Here is a 20,506-nt window from a genome sequence, read left to right as displayed (position 1 = left end):
ATCATGCAGCTCTCCCATTCCACTTGGTATATAAATTTGCTCTTTTAAAAGATAATTTAAAAGATACAGGGGTGATAATTTTAATTCATAAATGTTTCATATTAGAGGGTGCAATGAACTTTACTAGTAGTTAACCTACTGAAGGCTAGAATTCTGTCATGAAGAATACTGTATTTTAAGATACTTTTCAAAGAAGAACTGAATTGAGGAAGCAGTGAAAACATAGAATTTTGTGTAGCTATATTAACTCTTGAATGTGCATGCTGCAGTATGCACAGTATAACGATACATTGCAAACAGACTCTACAGTGGGCTTTCTTTGACCATGAAATAGTAAAAGGTATTTTATGTATGTTATTCTGTCAGTTGGAAAGATGTGCTATCAACTAAATTAATAATTATCTCAAAAAGCTATCAAGATGATATTTTAGGCACATGAGGGAAGATTAGTTTTTCTTAACTTTGCTAACGAATTATATAATGTGAACCATTTAAACTGTGTAACTAAGTTCTTGCAACTAATAAAAGCAAATAAACCACTCAATTAAAATAAGTACCAATATATGCCAGGGAATGTGAAATTTACTAATTTCTGTATTACTGAAATGTTGTGTTATAAATTGTTATGATTTTTATGGCCATTATATCCTCAGAAGCCAGATTATAAAGGGCAAAGATGGTTAGTTTGATTTTTTTTTAATATTAAGATGGAATAAGAGGAAAAAAGAAAATGTGCAGTAGCGAGCTTAATAGTTTCTCTAAATCTGTATAAGAATAGCCTTTTTTGTTATTTTGTTTCTATATTACCATGACAAAAGCTGATGTCATAACTTTTTACATATTAATCACTGACAAAAGTATAATATGGGTAATTGAACTGGATGTGATGTTACATGTTTAAGTTATTTAACAGTATGAGGAATAGCCTCTGGATACAGAACTGGAAGTCCAAAGGCAGGAGTTACAGCAGTAGTACATATTAGCCCTCTCCTGCCTGTCATTAATGAATATATACAATCCCTGGGTCCTCATTAATCTCTCTGTAAAATGGTTGTTCATAATGGCTTATCCATGGTACTTGTCTCTAGTAAAATCTGTTTGAATGGATTTCCCAATGTCTGTCTCTTGAGCTGTGTAATTATTGTGTTATTGAAATGTACATCAGTTGTTAAAAAAAGTTTCTGTTTCCTGGACATTTACTAAAAGTACACTCTTAAGTGACTGGGTAGGTGCAATTTAGTGTTCACATAATTTTGCATTAATATGCTGTATATAGATATTTGGAAGTCTGCTTTGGTATTTTGTTTGATAAAGGGACAGCAAAATACTTCACATTTGATTCCTGTTTGAGTTAAGGTTGTCATTATGTCTTCCTAGGAGACATGTCCACAAATGAGTCTTACCATGCCAGCAAGATGGAAAGTAATTTGGATTAAAACAAAAATTTGTACCAGATCCTTTGCCTGAGTGCAGCATGAGAGAAAGGAGCACTGAGCACATTTGTAACTTAAATATACCATATTTTTGTTTTTATTTCCTACAGGATCACAAACTCCAGACCTGCCATAGATCACCAGTTCCCAATTGGTACAAAAATCCTAAGTTCTGTACAGTGCTGACAATATTCTCATCATGAAATGTCAGTGGCTACTTGGAGTCACACTGTATTTCTAATGCTGTAAACTTTCTTTGAGTTTAAACTTACGGCTTTATATTCTACCATACTGGATATAACATATGAAGAAAAAAATCTTAGGGCAAGGTGCAGAATCAGTATTTAAGTTAAAGTACCTTAAAAAATTCACTCTATGATAGGAATACTTCAATAGTGGCGTGCTGGGTTTGTGAATCACACCAAATGGGAGCCCGCACATCTACAGCACGTCTGGACTGTAGTTCAGGTATGTTTAAAGTTACAAATGTGCTGAATTCCTCCCTCTGCTTCACTTTGCTTAATTGAGACATTCAACATAGATTTTTTTTTTCTCTTTGTGGCATTTTAAAAATGTCTCAAAAATTTTCAAAATATATGCCCACTATGTTTTAGAATTTGTTTATTCCCCTGGTTAATGCTAGCCATGATAGAGAGGAGGTATACTTGTTCTAAATGTTCTAAATAGATGTTTTTTTCTGCATTCCTTGAATTTTTAACATTTTTGTAAAATGTATGTGTAATATTGGTTCGTTTCGAAAATGCCAGTTCTTCAGGGATAAGCTGTGGTAATTGTAGCTCAACCATTGTAGCTCAAGTATAACAGTAAAGCATTTCATCCTGAAATGACAAGACTTTAAATTTCATATTTAACTGTAAAGGAAACTCTTTCTTTCCTTTTTGCAGAATGCAGTAGTTTCATTCAAAGAATTATGTGGCCTCTCTCCTGTAGCAAATCTTATGCAGTGCATTTTGGCTGTGTCTATGCACTTGGTTGGGCCTGATAATACCCCTTTGGTGGTAATGAATCTCAGTGATCAGTATCCCACCATGGAGCTCCAAGGAATTGTTCCAGAGGTCTTGAAAAAGATTGTAACAGCATATGAAATGGTGAGTAATTTTTCGTGGTTGTCTTATATTGTCTGTTTGAAAGACTTTTAAAATACATGTGTAATATACTGTACCATGCCTGTTTTAAAAGTAATTTTAACCTGTGACTTCCTATTTTGTGCTTCATTACTTGTGCTTGAGTGATTCCCATGAATGTACAGCAATGGAAATTTTCATACAGAGTAAAACATAGAGATTATTAATATACTGCATGCAAACATGTGCTTGTACACTTCAGAAGGTAAAGTGGTTATAATAAAGGGGATTTAACATGAAGAAGAGGATGTATTGATTTACCTGTTTTTCAGTAGTTTAAAACTTACTTTGTATCTATAAACCTCTTACTACTTTACATTTTCCACTTCGGGGACCTTGGTTTATTTTGGCTTTGACTCCACTGAATACAAAAATGTCAGGCATTTTACGCATTGTAGTTTTATAAGCACCTTGGCATGTAAAATTTGACACATGCTCTTTTATTTTCCTTTTCTCTATTTTTCTTACAGATGTCATTTGATTAGCCATTTTTACATATGTAAGCAACTGTAACTTTAACTTCAGACATTAAGTTTCAGTAAATACATAAACTGTGTCTTTAGAGACGGGAAATTAAACACGTTGCAAGAAAAAAGGAAGGAAGAACTAATATGCCAATAAATACTGATTTACATCTGCTTTGCATTAATTTAAGATGTGGAAAAAAGATCAAGAAGAGTGTGATTTGCAATGTCCTCCTTACTTCCACTGAAGTTATATGGCAGAATGTGATTGATTATTTATTCTTTTATTTAATCCTGTATTTGGTGGTGATAATTTTGCAACAATTTTGTGTGCTAAAATGAGAAACCTCACCTGGCAGCATCAAATCACTTGCCAGAAAAAAAAAAAAAAAGAGAAAAATTAACCAGTATCCCAGTTTCATACGTATCTTGTAACTAGCTTTCTAACAAAAAAATAGCTTTAGAATTATGCTATACCAAGGTAAAAAAACCACTCATTGATAATTAGCAATTTAGGCAGAGTTTGTCTAGTTCAGTGGTGCCATAAATACAAGAAAATCTGGTTGGAATGATAGCACAGCTACAAGAAGATAGTATATATCCTCTTAGTGGTGACTTACAGGGTATCGCTATAATTAGGATGTAAAGAAGCTTGACTATTGGGATTATAGCTGCAACACATAAAGTTCTGTTTTCTTGCTGGACATATCTCTACCTGCAGTTTGTTCTGATGTGGTGGTGCTGCTTGTTAGTTATTAAGCTAGTCTAAGTACTTAAAATTTTAGTTCTAAGTCTGAAGTACATTTTTTTTTTAATATCACTTAGTCAAAGGTGACTTGTGATTCCAGAAATCGTTACAATCTAAGTTTGGCTTGTTCTTTGGCTCTCACATATGTTTTTTTTCCCACACACACCTTATACTCTATATATGATTTAAATATTTGTGTACTTGAGAAATCTATACTTCACTTATACATGTGAAAGTAATTGAACATTTTTTACTGGGGAAAAAAAAAGAGCAATTTTTTTATCTTCTTGTCCCTAAAATATAAATACTCAGTTTCAAACAAAGAGTATGATAGTGCTTCCAGTTCTAAATGATATTGAAGATAAATAAATTTAAGGTTCTTTTAATCAAATATAAGTTATAAGTTAAAACAATGAGATGAGTTTAAATTTGTGACATTTGAGTTTTGCCATTACTCTGTTCAGTTTGACAAATGATTTTAGGCAATTAAAATCTGTAGGGTATGCTGGAAAATGAAGTCAGCCATGGGAGACATATTCCCATGCTCTTATTTCTGAAAGCACATTGTGAAATATGTCAAATGCTTTCCTCAAAGAGAGAAGAAGAAATGTGACAGTGTTTAGTTCATAAAATGATATTTGCTATAGTGGCAGATGTTTAGAGCCTGACAGTTCTATAGACTGTGGTGGGGGTTGTATGATTTTGGTGTGTATTTGTATAATGAGCCCTCAAAATGAGAAATCTTACGTCATTGGTTTTGACTTGGGATATTTTTGTCACTGCTAATTAATACGTGGGTGTAAAATTCTGCTTAATAGTAAGAGTTCTTTATGCCAAATTGAGAAAGGGTAGATGTACTCTGAAAGTAATGATTACCCACTTGTCTTATCTTTCTGCTGGCTTAGGCCTCAGTACAGATCAGAATAATGTAACTGTGTCAGGTTTTGGTATGAAATCATGTGGATAACAAAGATAGAGCTCAATGTTTTTGAAACTAACCTGGGTTGGTATATCAAAAATATATGCATAGGCCTTGTGTGTCCTTTCAATGTGGCACATGTAATGGCATTCTCAAAGTGTGATTGTGTCAGGTTTATGATATTTTTAGCTAATGAAAGGATTCTTATGTGTCAGAAATACTGTCTTTCCAATAAAATTATAATAAACATAGGAAGTAATATTTACTGTTTTAATTGTTTAGAATTTGTTTACATTGGGGGTGTTTGAAGGACTTGTTGCTCTGTCAAGCGAGAAAGGATGCAAGACGTTAACAGCAGGACAGTCAGTCCACCTTGAAATAATTGCAAATAAGTGCAATACTGCAGGGGCACATTGAAAGGAAAAAGTATCTTCAGTGTAACGTAGGTTTTTTTAAAGAAACAATGTGGTAAATGATAATAAAATAGTGTATTAGTAGATATTTGGGGTTTTTATCTTTAAGCCAATAGCACATAGTGCTTTCTTAAATTATCTGCATTAACTTAATGGAGAAGCTGTTAAGTGATCAAGGCTAGTAGTTGTCATGGGTTGAAAAACCCTCCTACCCATGTTATAGGAACTGGAATGTCATTTCTGGATAATAAAAATCAAATATAGCTAGGAATTTTTGAGAAAGGCAAAAGTTTTAGGTGTGTATTTTTATTTAGCTACTCCATCCTCCTGAGTATTTTTCATCCTACCATCTTTTCAGTGTTTAACAATGTTTTATTTTTTCCTCTTGTTCATGAACTTCAGCTTCCTTTATGTGATACTTCAGCATGCACTCTGTTGGTGTCATCACACCCATCACTGATCAGTGCTGCAGACTGAAGCTTGGAGTTAAGGCAAGTGCCTCTTCCACACCATTGCATGTTTTTTAAAATGTCTTATAACCTTTAAGATAAACAGTAAGTAAACCTTAAAGTCATACTATGGAAAGAGAAAAAATTATCTCACCCTCAGTCTGCAGCATTATTCAGTGATGAGTATAAGAGCACGTCAAAGATATACTAGAGTACCATTCAAATAAAGCTAGATACTGTTGAGAACTTAACTGTCTCTGTGTGCCCTTAGTGGAGGATGAAATGTCCCATCTGCTGAGAATAAGATTTTCTGAACCTTTCAAGCACGCATTTACTTCTAAGAGAAAAACTAACACAGAACAGGCAGGTAACTGTACCTGTGTGAGAAGGCAGTAGTGCTGCTACAGTAATTATGATTAGATGTTATTAAATCCTAATTAGATAATGCTGCTAGTTCCAAATTTTTTTCAGTTTATGGGGGTGGTTTTAAATATTTTTTTTTTTCATTTTGAGGTGATTTTGTAATTCAGAATGTCTGCAGAATGCAGTAGTGGTCTGTAGTTGATTTAAATGAAATCAAACGAGATAAATAGATTTTGTATATACGCCCTAGGGAAGGACTTGAAAGCAGGTTGTGTTTATTGGTGGTGGGGGTTGTGAGATAATGAGAATGAGAAGTATTAAAAGAGAGTGACACTATTAAATTGGAAAACACCTTATCATTGGGGATGAGCAGTGCTGTAGTAAGCTTAAATCTGGTTACCTTATTTTTGGCTCTTTCCAGCTACTGACTCAATACAGCAGATTGCAGGTGCAATCGTGCAGAAGTTCATGTTACAGAGCTGGAAATTTCGGCAATAAGATAAACTAAATAAAGCTGTATTTTGAGCTTGAACTGGAAAGCAAATAATTTGACACTATACCTGGTAGAGTTACAGTCTGGACTGATACGAATAAGGCTTATTAAAAGCCTATCTGAAAAGGACTTATTGTCAAGGTTTTGGTAAAATTTTAGTAGTCCTCTCAAACTTCAGCTACTGCTTAAAACTTTAAATATTCTTCACTTTTTAAACTCATCTTGATATTAATATAGATTAATTGAGTGGAGCACTTCTTTGTTGGGTATGGTGGATTGAACTTCATAATTCTGAAGGAAGCAAAGAGTATATCCATTGCCTCTTTCATTTGGCTTAAGAGTGATTAGCAGATCTGTTTTGATTTACATTTAGCTCGTAAAATCTGTATTGGTTTCCTGTTGTTGATGTAGGTCCTTGGTTATGGTTACTGTGCAAATACGGTGAGAATGATTACAGTCATGCTGTGATTATAGATTTGAGAAACAAGTAGAGCAAGACTTTTCTATTGCAACTCAGCCTACTAATTTGTCAGAGTTATTCAGCTGAGAAGCCTTAATTCCCCAAATTAGCCTTTGAAGTTGCAAACTTCTGGGGCAGCCAAAAAATGCTGGATCCAGTGCTGGTAATTCTCTCCTAAAACTGAGTATGTTGCTTCAACTCATGCACAGGCCAAAATACTCAGTTTCTGGTGGTGTCAGGGGATGCTGAGTTCAGTGTCACCAATCTCCTGTAGTAGAATCCAGTCTCTGGATATTAAATGTTTATAAATCACATGATAACATCTACTCACCAATTGCATTGTACACTTGAAGAAAATTCAGATTTGTCCATATAGTACCTTTCCTGAGGAATATGTGACTGGCATAGACCATGATGTTCTATGTGTTCTGTGCCCTGTTGGTTCAGAATCTTGTCACTGAGCCCATGACTGTTCCATGTTACAATTTACCTCTTAGCATTATCTGGCTTATGAAGAAGAGAATTTAATGCTTTGAACAGAAGATTGAAAAGCTATTATTCCTTGCTTTTATATTTGAGAGCATAACTACAGAAAACAAAACAAAAAGATTAAAGAAGTAGTCAAAAGAACAGACATCACAGATGCTAAAGATACTGCCTGGGGAGTTTGAAGCAAATATGTACCACTTATCAAAAAACACCTGGGGAGAACAAAATGGAGGAGGTTCTCATGAAAAGAAGGCATCTTCCAAATAGCTGAAGTCACATGCAAATGGGGAAGACAGGATCCATATTTAAGCCTGCCATGGTTAAATAAGAAATAAAAGAAAATTGAGAGTGAAGAATTCAAAAAATTATCTGCACAGACTTAAAAATAACACTAACCTCTTTTCTGGAAAAGCAGAAACAGAAGTCAAAGATTATGTAAGTTCACTAGCTGATCAACATTTAAAAGAAAGACGCAGCTAAAGAGGCAAAGCCACAACACTTAATTAGTTTTTGCATCCATATACCTATAGAGATCAAGGTTTCACATGAAACGCTTCTTTATGAAAGACTAATTGCAGAATTCATCTGTAACTGAAATGCTGGCAGAAGATATTACATAGGAATGGCAAAAGACTGGGAAAATAATACATCAGAAAGAGGATATTTTATATATATATATATTATATATAAAATATATAATTATATATATATATATTTATATTTAAGAGTTCTGAAAGATCTCAAGAGTTGATGTATCAAGACTGCTAATTGTTGTGTGTATTCTCTTGCTTGAAACTGACTATCAAAGTTGTTTGTGTGGTATCAGTGTTTTAAGAGATTTCCAGGGAAGATGATGAAATTACAGATCAGACAGGCTGACATGCTGACATCTGTACTGTGAAAATGAGTAGAAACTGTTTTGAAGAAGAAAATTAGAGGAAACGTGGAGAAATGTGTCATACTGGGGAAGAGTCAATGCAGCTTTTATAAAATGAAGGGCTCATTAATCCCTTGAAGTTCTTTGTTGTCATAAAGCATGTAGACACAGCAGATCTGTCTGGTTAGATTTTCCAAAGCATCTGACAAAGTTTCCTTTCAAATGCTCATATTAGAATAAAGTCGCCATTAAATGTTTAGGCTTTTAAAGTTATTAGATATTTTCTGATAGCTAAAGTGAATGTTGGACTCAACCTGGTGCTCCAGCAGGAAAGGAACTATTAAAGACAGTTTCTTGTGTTGATTTTTGCATTAAAGGTGTGTTTTTCCAGTAAATGGATTAGAGATAGTAGGTACATCTGCAACTTTGATCAGGCTCAAGTAGCTAAGCACTCTGGAAGCTGTATGAAATAATGCTGCCCCCAGATTTGCAAAGATCATTGAGGTGTGAGGTATGTAGCTGCTTAGACTTTCGACAACTTTCTCAGTCTTAGTGGTAGTTATAACATGTGTTAAAACAGTAAATTTCAGAGTTGGCAACACAAATGCAATATTTAAACTGTGATAACACACAGTGTCTCACTGTTTCTATTATTGCCTCTGGCTTTCTACAGTCTTGCTTACTTTCATTATCAGTCTCTGCAGAATAGAACTGTCTTTATTTAAGTAATAAATGGATATAGTTTGGTGGTGAAGAGATCTAAGGGAAAACATACATCATTCATTGCAATTTAGTATATCAAATAGCCCAGGTAGTGTTTTTTTGCCATGTTTAATAAATTATAGTAATTGTACATTCTGGTTTTTGAGATGAATTGAAATAGTTACTGATTGTTTAGCTGTTAGTCTATCACATAAACTGAAAACAAAGCATTCATGGAAAATATAGTGAATAGCTTGGACAGTTTCTTCAGAAAGAGTTGTGTTGCTTATTATCAGTTTTTATTTTCCTGTTTTATAACAGCATGAAGGTTGTAATTATGCTTCCAAAAACAGAGCTACAGATGATAACCTTAGCTTGTGCTGAGTTTTTTCAGTCCACAAAGCAAATGTCTAATTTTGGATACTCAAGACTCCAGTGCCAAATGTTGTAAATTAGGAGCTGTTTTGCATTGATTGAAAAGCTCTGATAATGACAATTTAATGCTTCTGTGAAGTCAAGATTTCTGCATTTCTTGTTGAGAGCATGAACAGTGAAGCTTTTTGTGTCCTCTCACTAATCCCATTATGTCTAATGGCTGACTCACAGTATTCATAAGAGCATAAAATAATATGGCTACTTAGAAGAGGAGTGAGTGTAGCTTTCTGTCCTGTTTTAATGTAGTCCAATGAAATGTTTATGAAAGAACATAAAAATAGGTCAGATGCATAGCAACTTCTCATATGTATTACATATTTCCAACAGGAGTTTTCTTTCTCAATAAATTTTAAATTTGGTTTTTTTGTCTTTTTGATTCCATCTGTGTGAAGAAAAAATTGTGGCTATTAGAGCTGCTACTGATAGTTCTCATTTCAGAAATAGCCTATTAACTACCTATTAATTTTTTCACACAGATGATAGATTTTTGCTTCTTATACAGATAGAGAATATTTTCATTTCATATACATGGTCTTACTTATTGTCCACTTTTCATGTGGTTTTTAATTCTATCAGCTTTAGTTTTAAAAATATGAAAATAATTTTGCTACAAAAACCAGACTATCAGGAAAGTGAAAAGCAGTGACTGTTGGATTTAAAGAGTTTGTTGTCCTTGGGTGCATAGTTTGGAAAAGCGCTGCTGATTATTAAATTTACTCTGTCTTCAACCTAGTCTTCCTCATATACTTGACTAACGAGCAATCAAGAACAAATAGAAGACTCTTTAATGGAGAACTTGTGGACTGTTTGTTCCTTTAGTAGATTTTCTTAAACTGGGGGAAATTAATTCATTTTGGGATACTGCAGAATTAAGAACAGATTATGTCCTATTTTTTCTAATCCCTGCAAGAATTAGTTTTGGTAAGTGGATTTCATATCTTTTGATCCTGCAAAATATTATGTCATAATCTTGTCTTGCTTCTTTCTGGAGAAAAAAAACATTTTCCATGTATGTGTTTTCTAGACTATAAGACATTTCAAAAAGAGGTGAGAGAGAGGAAAGGTAGGCTGGAAAAGTTAAACCATGAGTCTGTTCCTATGTTTTTCCCACATAAATGGACAAACTGCCACTGTCAGGTACAGCAGTACATTTTATTCATAATGTGCCAGTGAATTCAGTAAGCATAATGGAAATTTCATCTGCTTTTTTTTTTTTTTTTTTTTTTTGGAAGAGGGCAGCAGTTTAAAGAGAAAGATAATACTTGATTACATCATAAGTTATGCTGGAGAGGAAGTGATTCTTCTCTTCCATTCAGTGCTGTGTCTTGTCATGGGTTCCCCAGTGCTAGGGAGGCAAGGATGTGCTGAAGAGTCAAACACAGGGCCAATAAGGTGATGGAGCATCTCCTACACAGAAAGGCTGGGAGAGCTGGGACTGTTTAGTCTGCAGAAAAGAAGGCTGAGGGGGATCTCATCAATGTCTATAAGTGCCTGAGGAGAGGGTGCAAAGAAGCCAGAGAGAGGCTTTTTCCATTGGTACCCAGTGGCAGGAGAAAAGGCATGAAATGAAAAATAGGAGGCTTTGTCAGAACATCAGGTAACACTTTTTGGCTGTAAGGGTGACTGAACATTGGAACAGGTTGTCCAGAGAGATTGTGGAGTCTCCAGCTTTGGAGATACTCAAAAGCCATCTGGACATGGCCCTGGGCACCCAGCCATGGTAAGTGGCCCTGCATGAGCAAGGGGGTTTGAACCAGATGACCTCCTGACGTCCCTTCTAACTTCAGTAACTCTGTGCTTCTGTGCTAAATTTACTTTCTTGTATAGTTGAAGAAATATTTTTTAACTTAGACAATACATTTGCTAAAAATCTTAGTGTTTTGAAGGAAATTTGGCTTGATGTGATGAATCCTCTGTGTGTAGAGAAGTACCAGCTAGCAGCTTGATTTTCTTACCTTGGTACTTTGGACTGTATTTGGTAGGGGAAAGATCACCTTTTGTTTATAGAGCTTTGAACTTTCTGTGCAAAACTACACACACACACACACACACACAGATATATACATATATATGTATGTATATATATATATATATATGTATATATTTTTTTTTTTAAATCAATAATGAGGTTATTATTGATTGTTGTCTTGAGCCAGAAAGCTCAATTCTTTTGACTAGATGTCAACTTTACTATAATTCTTTTTTACATAGTCATTTAGGTTGGAAGGCAACTCTCGAGATCATCTAACCCCAACCACCCCTTGCTCAAAACAGGACCAGACAGACCAGGTTGCCCAGGACTGTCTAGTTGAATAAGCTGTTGGATATCATCAAGGGTGGAGACTCCACAGTCAAACTGGAAAATCCCTTCCAGTGTTTGACCACCTAAGATTTCCCCTGAGCCTTCCCTGCTCCAGGCTGACCAGTCCCAGCCCTCTAAGATTCTCTCATATAAAAGGAGTTTATATGAGGACTCCAGTTCCTTAAATCTGTGGCTTTGTGCTGGACAGTAGTCCGTATATTTATTGTACTGAAAAACCCCAAACTGGGATGGATGGTCCAGCTGTGGCCTCCACAAGAAAGAGACTGGAAAAACTCAGCATAGGTTTACAAAAGGGAAATCAGGGTTAGCCAATGTGTAGCCTTCTACAATGTGGTGACAGTCCTGGCAGAGCAGAGGAAAGCTGTGAATGTTTTTTTCTTGGTACAAGTTGGCTTCTGTTGTTAATGGTGGTCCTGCTAGAAGCTGGATGTTTCAAAATTCTTTCTGTGTGGTGTCCACACTGTTAGAACAATTCATTCGAGCTGTGAGGTTTGCAGTCTGATTTTACAATAGTTTCCTTTCTTATTTGGAATAACATCATTCTTCTCCAGCAGAAAATAAAGGCAGGACATACAGTTTAAAACAACTCCTTATGCAGCTGCATGGCAAGCTGACCATGGCAGTTGTTAGTGAAAGGACTAAGAACAGTTCTTCTGCTTGTTCTAGTGCCACAACAAAGATGCCTTCTGGTGCATTGACATTGAATACTGGACTGCTTGGGTACAATTTATACAGACATCCTATTAGTGCTGACCATATTTTGTTTGAGGTCCTGGTACCTATAATGGTTCTTAAAGGGCATAGAGTTTATAAGGAGTCCCTACCAGAGTTCCTTTCCTTGCTGTTACTGCTTGGGGCAATGGTGGCAGCTTCTGATCCTCACTGTGTAACACATCTTTTGAAGTAGGGCAGATGATATTAGCACTTTGGGATGCCCTGTGTTTGGTTTCCTATTTTTGTGAAGTGCTGTTTGATATTTGTGCTATTTGTACCATCCTGGACTTAATAAAATGTCTGGAAAATGCAAATTACATGTTTATTACTGCTGTTAAGAGCTCCAGTTTGTCTTCTGAATATTAAAGATACATACATTTATTAGAAGTGGTGTAGTTTGTGATTTCAGAAATATATCTAATATGCAGAGGTTTGGATGAAAGTAGAATGTGAGAGCCATTTTAATGAAGATTTGATTTATACCTACTGTAAGTATAGTTTCAGTTTTTCTGTTGTAGTGTAGATCCAGTTGTATTGGCAAACACGTCTACAGATTTTGAAATTTAAATGTGTGGTGTGCTTTTCTTGCTAAAAATAACATTTGTCCTTGGTGTTGCAGTTGTGTCAGTGAAGGTGTTGTCACTCACTGAGTTCCATCCAACACAGTTTATAGTTGGTCGATTTTTCCATTTTAAAATACAACTGATGCCTCCTTGGAACTGCTACCAAGCAGTTCCACATGCAGAGGATTGGATATCCTGGGGTTTTGGAAAGATTTCTTTCCCAAGGCCTGTGTTAAATGTGATATTTAAAATATTTATAGCTGAGTTCAGTTATATATTTTCCACAAGTTGAAGGCATAAACAGAATGTTTTATCTTCTACCAGAAGACCTGTCTGTGTTAACCTAGTAGAAATAGATCTTGTTCCAATTCATCTGAAATGAAATAAATGGTTTCAAATACATTCATGTTTACATACATGTGAGCACTTGCATTGATCTGCATGATTTAACTCTTTCATAAAACAGCAAATCAGACTAAACTTTGAAAAATAAAAAAAACTTATCTTAAAAGTGTAGTCCAGACAATTATATATATAATTATAAGTAACCATTTTAATGGGAGAGTTCTGTTTTGCTGAGAAGGAGGATGGATATTTTTTCAGTATATGAGTTTTTCATTTGGTTTGTGAGGACAGCATCATGTAAGTGATGAACTGTTAACAATGCAGCTCCATCTGTTTGAAGCAACAATTGTGATTTCTAATCATCATAATTGGCTTTTTAAGGCAGGAACAAGATATATCATAATACAGATCTCCAGTCCTCACGGAGAATTCTGGACTGATAATTTAGTGTTTATTTCTGAACCCCCCTTAATATTAATAATAATTTAATTAAAAATATATTTCATAACATTTATCCATTTGTTAGAATAACTAAGTAAAATACATGATTTAACCACTAGAGTTTATAGAATATAACAAACAGATTAAACTATTAACCTGGCCTCTGCAAAAATGTGATGACTGCAAGGCACATAAAGCATACCATTCTGCATTGCCCAATTTCCACTGACCATCAGCAAAAATAGGATAGTCCAGTCTGTAATGCATACCTGAGAAATTCTCTGGTTGTGCTGAGGTTGGGGTGTTGTGGTGGGGTGGGAATTGAAAGGAGAGTTGAAGCAATTTCAGCACTATATCTTGTAAGTTCTATATTTAAAATACATTTTGGATCTTCTTTGAATCTTTACTTCCAGAAAAAAGCAACATAGGTCATAAATGTGAATCAGTATTGTAAAAGACTTTCTAGAAAATATAGCTTACTAAGCTTCATGTAGCATGTGTTCTTTTCTTAAATATGCATTGGCTAATTTGCAATACATTTTTAATGATCAGGTGGTAAGTGCTTGTTCCCTATTACATTTGTTTCCATTTCTCTTTCCAGATTTGTCACTGATAATATTGTAGAAGTTAGATGTGGTTAGAAAATACCTGCTTATTGATTGCCTTGTTCAATATAGACTAGATTAGTGAAGAGCAGATTCTACCTGGTCTTTCTCCTCAATTTCCATGACTAATTTGCCTTGGGATTTCCATGTCTTACTCTGCTACAGATGTAGTGTTTTTCAGACTGAAGCTGTTGCTTACTCATCATTTTCTATTTCATTTTTATATCAATCAGACATATACATACCAGTACCATGTGGATTAGGCTAATTTTCTGTTTAAATATAGCCATCTATACATAGTTTTTCCATATGCTATGTCTGCCAAAAGTCTTTCAGTCTCTGTGAATGTCAACATGATTGTTTTCATGAGGTTATAACTTTGGCTTGAACACCAGAAAGAATTCATATGTTCAGACACTCAATAAGAGTAATCTAACAAATAGCTGAATCTATACTAAAAGATGACTGCGTGGTGGAGAGCAATGTAAGAATAAAATTATAACGAACTTTATTAATCAAGCACAACTAGAAGGTGACACTCTTGCACACAGCATACTGCTCATACTAATGCACACAGCATACTACTGCTATTTTCTTAGGGAAGGACATAAGAAAATTGGGGTGTTCCATAATAGTGACTGAATGTTAGTTGCAGTCAACCCCAGAATTATTGCTAGCTCAGCCAGTTTTGCTCTGCAGTGCTTTTAATTTTAAATACAGCTTTGTACATATTTTAGAGACCAAAGATAATGAAAGTAACTGTTGCTGGTCTTGATAATATAAAAGTGGATATTAGAATAATTTCTGCCACATGAAATGCATTGCCATTTTTCTTCAGAAGTTGCAAAGAGGGCATTCCGTTATATCTGGGAGTATTTAGCAGCTTTCCATTCTGGAACTGTGTAATATGAAATTGGGATGTTATTATAAATTCTTCAGCGTTAGCCTGACCATGATGAAAGAACACTGATACAGTGATTAGTTTCTTTTCCTTTCATCTACAGAACTAGTAAAACTTTCTTGTTTTGTCAATACAGAAAGTAAACAAAAAAGCAGTAATGTAAGCATTTTTATTCATCTTAGAATTCTCTTATTTCTGAAAATCAGTGCAGTGTCTCAGAGCAAGTTTTCTAATCAGCTGAGACTGGTTCTCCGCTGCTTCTAAATTGTCTGATGTTCATGTAGGGTATATGAAGGAAGAAGAGCAGATAGATATGTTCTGTGTCTGGAATAGGACCTAGCTTAGATGACTTAGAAATTAGGTTATTAAACACAAGGGGTCAGGAAAACAGAGTAGGGCAGTTGTAATATTTCTTACAATTCCTTCGAAACAAATACCATGAACAGGCAACACAGTTGTTCTCTTTTTCTTATGAACTCCAGTCAAAAGAGTGCTCAGGTGAAAGGACTCATATTGATAGGAAATCCCTCTCTTATTATTGTGTATTAACATCCTAGAAAACCCCAAGAGTCATATGTGCTCAGCATTTCATTTTTCAAGGTGATTTTCAATTCAGAAAAACCTGCTTTACAGTTTCAGCTAGTTAGCAAAATAACATCAGCTGCTGGAAGTATACATCACAGCTGACATCAGCTGTGTTTTGGTTCTCCCCATTTAAGTTAATTGCAGAAACAAATGTGTTATGTGACGTACATATTGAAACAGGTAAATCCTTGCCTGTCAAGCAAATTTACAGTGATCTTATTTCAATTTATGAATTCTCTTTTAGAGACTGAATAGTAATGAAACACAGTGAAATGGGGCTTTCCCCTTGACTGATTAGAAATAGTCAGTTTGCAGTGCTCCCTATATGGATGAGATACAATATTCTCTTACTTAAATTGTCTTAAATTTGTTACACTTAAATAGTGATCAGCATAATTCTATTTATAGAATTATGGTAGTTTCTGCTTGAGTGAAAATTGATATTTATATTCAAAGAACAATCCAGTTAAAAATGTGGTAAGCTAAAGGTTTTCATTTGCAGCTTAGCAACCTGATTTTTACTTCATATATTATAATTTACATTTATTTAAAGTAACCCCGACAGCTGACATAATATATATCAGGCTAAGTAGGTACTTTAAATAGAGATTAATTGGGATGTGAGGATTAAATTAAATTATCCAGTGTGATGACCTCCACATACTTTAAAGTTGCTTTTTCACATGCTGTTTGTGTGTAGCATGAGTAAAAATTCAGGGTTTGCATAATTTTCTTTATTGGTTCAAACTGAAATAATAGAAATAGAACTAGAATTATTTTTAAATGCTTTGTTATTTGTTTAAACCAGATTTTTGTGCTGCTGACAGTTACAGAAGCCTGTAGATTAGTTTGTCTGTGCAGGTGTTTTTACTCCTCACTTGCTTGCACACTTGTCACGATCAAAAATCTGAGACTTGCTTGCCTGCTTCTCACAATTGATTTATGCCTCACTTGGAGCAATGTTCAGAAAAACAGCCTCAATGTCATTCAGCTGGAGAAGGTTCCTTCTAATACGTGTGAGGAAGTCATGCCTCTGACAGTAATTTTTATCTAAGGAAGAGTGTTAGAGAGGTGTGGGCTTTTTTTCCCCTGTAACATTCCTTTTACCCTGTAAAATGCTTTTATGAGGAGAAGTGTTCCTCCTCATAAAAGCAAATTGTGATCTCCTAAGGAAAAGCAAATTCCACATGAACATCCACATAAGTAACATGTCAAAAATTTAGTCATTGTTTTAGTGGAGAGAAAATTGTCTGCTGGAGTGGAAACCGGAGACATCAGTGGGTAAGGTGTGAAGCAAAGTTGTTACTTCCCAGTACATACCCTAGGCTGAAAATTCTGCATGGTTCCATCTCAGTAACTGTGCATTCAGCTGGGATTCCCTAAAAGGCTTTTTGCTCAGAAAGATCAGCTAAAGGAATAATTTATTTTTCCTATCCTCCACTACCAGCCTCAAGTGATTTGTTTTCTTCCATAAAGCATTGTCTCATACATATGTGCAGGTCTAGCCACAAAAAGGAAGACGTAGAGGAAAAAAATCTGGAAAAGAAATGGAATGATGCCTAGGAAAAAGGACACACTGGGTGATGAGTGATCATCATCCTGAATGTTGCAATGAACGAGGAAGAAATAAATTGCATCCAGGTTATCTCACCCAGGCTACCAAAAGTGAATTGCCTGGTTTATCATTTCCAGTTCTTTGATAGGCAGTGAGCTGTGGAGTAGACATTTTGCTCTGGTATTCACAGATCCCAGCCCAAGACTGTTGTATTTTTTATGCCTTTATGCTACGTTTAGGGCACATCTCTGCCTCGTTATGAGCAGGAAAAAGAGTGTATTCATTATGTTAACAATAAATATTAGTTTATTCATTTCAGTTCAATTGTAAGCATCATTTACAGATTAAAAATTTTAATTAAAAATTTAATTTTACTGATATTCTGTATATTTTCATTTACTTTCTCTACAGATGATTCACACCATCAGGACTCTGGTTGAAAATACAGATAGCTTATATGAGAAGATAGTGCAGTGTCAGAAAGCAGGTAAGTACAAACTGTTTTTAAAAAATATTATACAGAACTTGCAGCAATTTTTTTATTTTCCAAAACTTATAATCAATATTCAACTATAGCAAAAAGCCCCCCCAAGCAGCCAAAACTCAACAACCAAACAACAAAAAACCTCATACAAAAAAAAAAGGATTATTGTAATTTTGGCACATCCAGTAAGAGTGAAATGCATTTCAAACCATAGAAAGCAAAGATTCATAGAAGTACATCTTGAATTTAGAAGTTGCAAGTATTTTACACATGGACAGTAGCTTATCATTTCCATAAATGAAAACACAAGGTTACAGGAAGCAAAGAGAATGATCTTTCTTCACACTGAAATTTTTTAACCATTTCCTCTTCTTTCTCTATGTGAGAACTTTTCTTCTTCTGTTGTGGTAGTCCAATGTCTTCAAGAGCCTTGTTGAAGCTTGAATTGTCAGAGGAACATTGCCTTCTGACAATTATGTGACGGTAGTTCAGGTGTTGGGTTCCTGTATTTCTTTAGATCTGTTGGGTGGATGCCCTCAGGTTCTGTGTTGTTCCCACAAGTTCTCTGAAATGTTTCCTGGGTCTGATATATATTTGAAATAGATGGTATAAGTACTTCTTGACCCCTTCACAAACTGACCCCTTTTTAATATGATATTTTGTAATTTTGTATTTTTGTCATTTGGACACAACTGAGTTTTGAAGGTTTCCTGCTTGTTTTGATAGCATATCTGACCTTGTTTTTTAAGCATGCTTGTTTTCTTTTGAACTTTTAACTGTTTTATAAATAATGTTACAAATTTGCTCAGTGTGATGCATCATATTTTGCATCAGAAACAGGAATGCTGCCAAGATTCAGCCAAAGCATTTACAGCTATGTCTTGCATGACTCAGTTGGAACAAAAGCTTTTTATATACAAATACATTTTTATCTATGTGATATTTAGCATCCTGTAGCTCCTGTTATCTTCCATGATTTTGTCCCGTTCTTTGATTTGCTTCTCTGCTCTCCTACAAATTCCAGTCCCTTTGTTTTGTTTCTTTTCCCAAAAAAGAAAAAAAATAATGCTCTTACACTCTGTCTTCCTTTACAAACTCTCTCCTATTAACAGTGGCTTTCAGATCAGCAGCAAGGAAGGTTTACCCTCTCAGAATTTCTAGATCTCCCCTGGATTCACAGCATATACTCCTCGGACACTGTGAACTTTAGTCAAACCATAGGACTGTCAAAATACCTGAAAATTTTAAGTTGCCCTATTTGCTTGAAGTTGTCAAACATAAATACCAAACATAAATACCATGAGTGACAAAATACTACTTCACATATCTTATTGATAGTTGCAGAGATTTATCTAAAATACTGTGGTGGTTTTGGCTGGGATAGTTATTTTTCTTCCTAGTAGCAGGTATGGGGCTGTGTTATGGAGTGCTTTAAAATGGGGCTGATAATGCAGAGATGTTTTTTGTTGCTGCTGAGCAGTGCTTACATAGGATGATGTGTGCACAGCTTTTGCTTTACCCATTTAAATGTCTGTATCTCAACCCACGAGCTTTCTCACTTTTACTCTTTCGATTCTCTTCCCCATCCCAGCCAGCAGGAGTGAGCAAATGTGCAGCACTTGTTGCTGGCTGGGGTTAAACCACAGCAGTACTGAACACAAAATGTATTGTGCTGTTCTAAGGATATTGCCTGGTAGATGTGTGTGCTTGCTTCTTAAATCATCTCCCAATTATGGGGTGAGAGTGTGCCTTTATTTTTTAGTGGCACCAGTATCTTAAGCAGTTTAGATCCTTGGTTTGAAGTAAGGCAAAAGCTAGTTGCCCAAATTTTTTTACTTTAGGACTGTTGCTCTTCAGAAAAGTTTGCTTTCTACTAGCTTATATGGATTCCTGTAAACTTCCATATATCTGACTTTCTTGAGTCTTACCACTTTATTTTACATGGGGGACATTGGGTCCAGGAATTCTTTGCTTAAGAATGCTAAAGACTTAAAGCTTGTGCTAAATAGTGGAGATTTTGATCTCCTTCAAATGAGAACCCTCCAGCATGGTGACATAAGCCTAAGTATGGATTATGTAATAGATCCTGCTATTTAGGGCAGCTTTAGCCCTGCAGGGTCAAGGCATTTTTTAAGATGAATGAGCTGAACTGAATTACCTTTTAGTATCAATGGGTTTTGAAGATTATTTTATGACTAATTGATCTCATTATCTCAGTAGATGCTACCCTAATTACGAGTAAAAGATTATACATTTTCCTATGTAGTTTCTTGATAAGGAAAAAGCAAAATCGTGCCTTTGTCTGGGGTTTTTTCTGCTGTGGCTCCAAGAGTGAAAAAGCTGCTAAAATAAGAAGTACACAAGCTGCCAGTAAGCAGTAAATTTTTGTTGTCATAACCAGGCTTATAAGATAATTGTGTTAAATAGGCAAAGTGGATTCACTCTATTGAACTGTTTTCTATCTTAAGTTTAATAATAAGACTTTTGACCTCCTATAGAATTCAGACCTATTTTGGAAATAAATGCAGTATTATTTCCTTGGTTGACAGTCTTTTGGACAAGCAAAGATACAATTACTGAGATTGCTATTTTCAGAATTC

General features: G+C 35.1%; 1 protein-coding gene across 1 annotated transcript in view; it reads left to right on the top strand.

Annotated features, from left to right (window-relative positions):
• The window catches only part of PLCL2 (phospholipase C like 2), a 99,979-nt gene that overhangs the window by 57,352 nt on the left and 22,121 nt on the right, over positions 1 to 20,506 (top strand). The window contains exons 4-5 of the mRNA XM_021538140.2: positions 2,339 to 2,542; positions 17,834 to 17,909. Coding sequence (XP_021393815.2) covers positions 2,339 to 2,542; positions 17,834 to 17,909 — 280 coding nt within the window. The remainder of the gene's footprint in view (positions 1 to 2,338; positions 2,543 to 17,833; positions 17,910 to 20,506) is intronic.

The sequence above is a fragment of the Lonchura striata genome, chromosome 1, assembly GCF_046129695.1.
Source record: "Lonchura striata isolate bLonStr1 chromosome 1, bLonStr1.mat, whole genome shotgun sequence".
In the NCBI taxonomy this organism is placed as follows: Eukaryota; Metazoa; Chordata; class Aves; order Passeriformes; family Estrildidae; genus Lonchura; species Lonchura striata.
The sequence above is the reverse complement of the archived record's forward strand: the minus strand, read 5'-3'. Positions and strand labels throughout refer to the sequence as shown.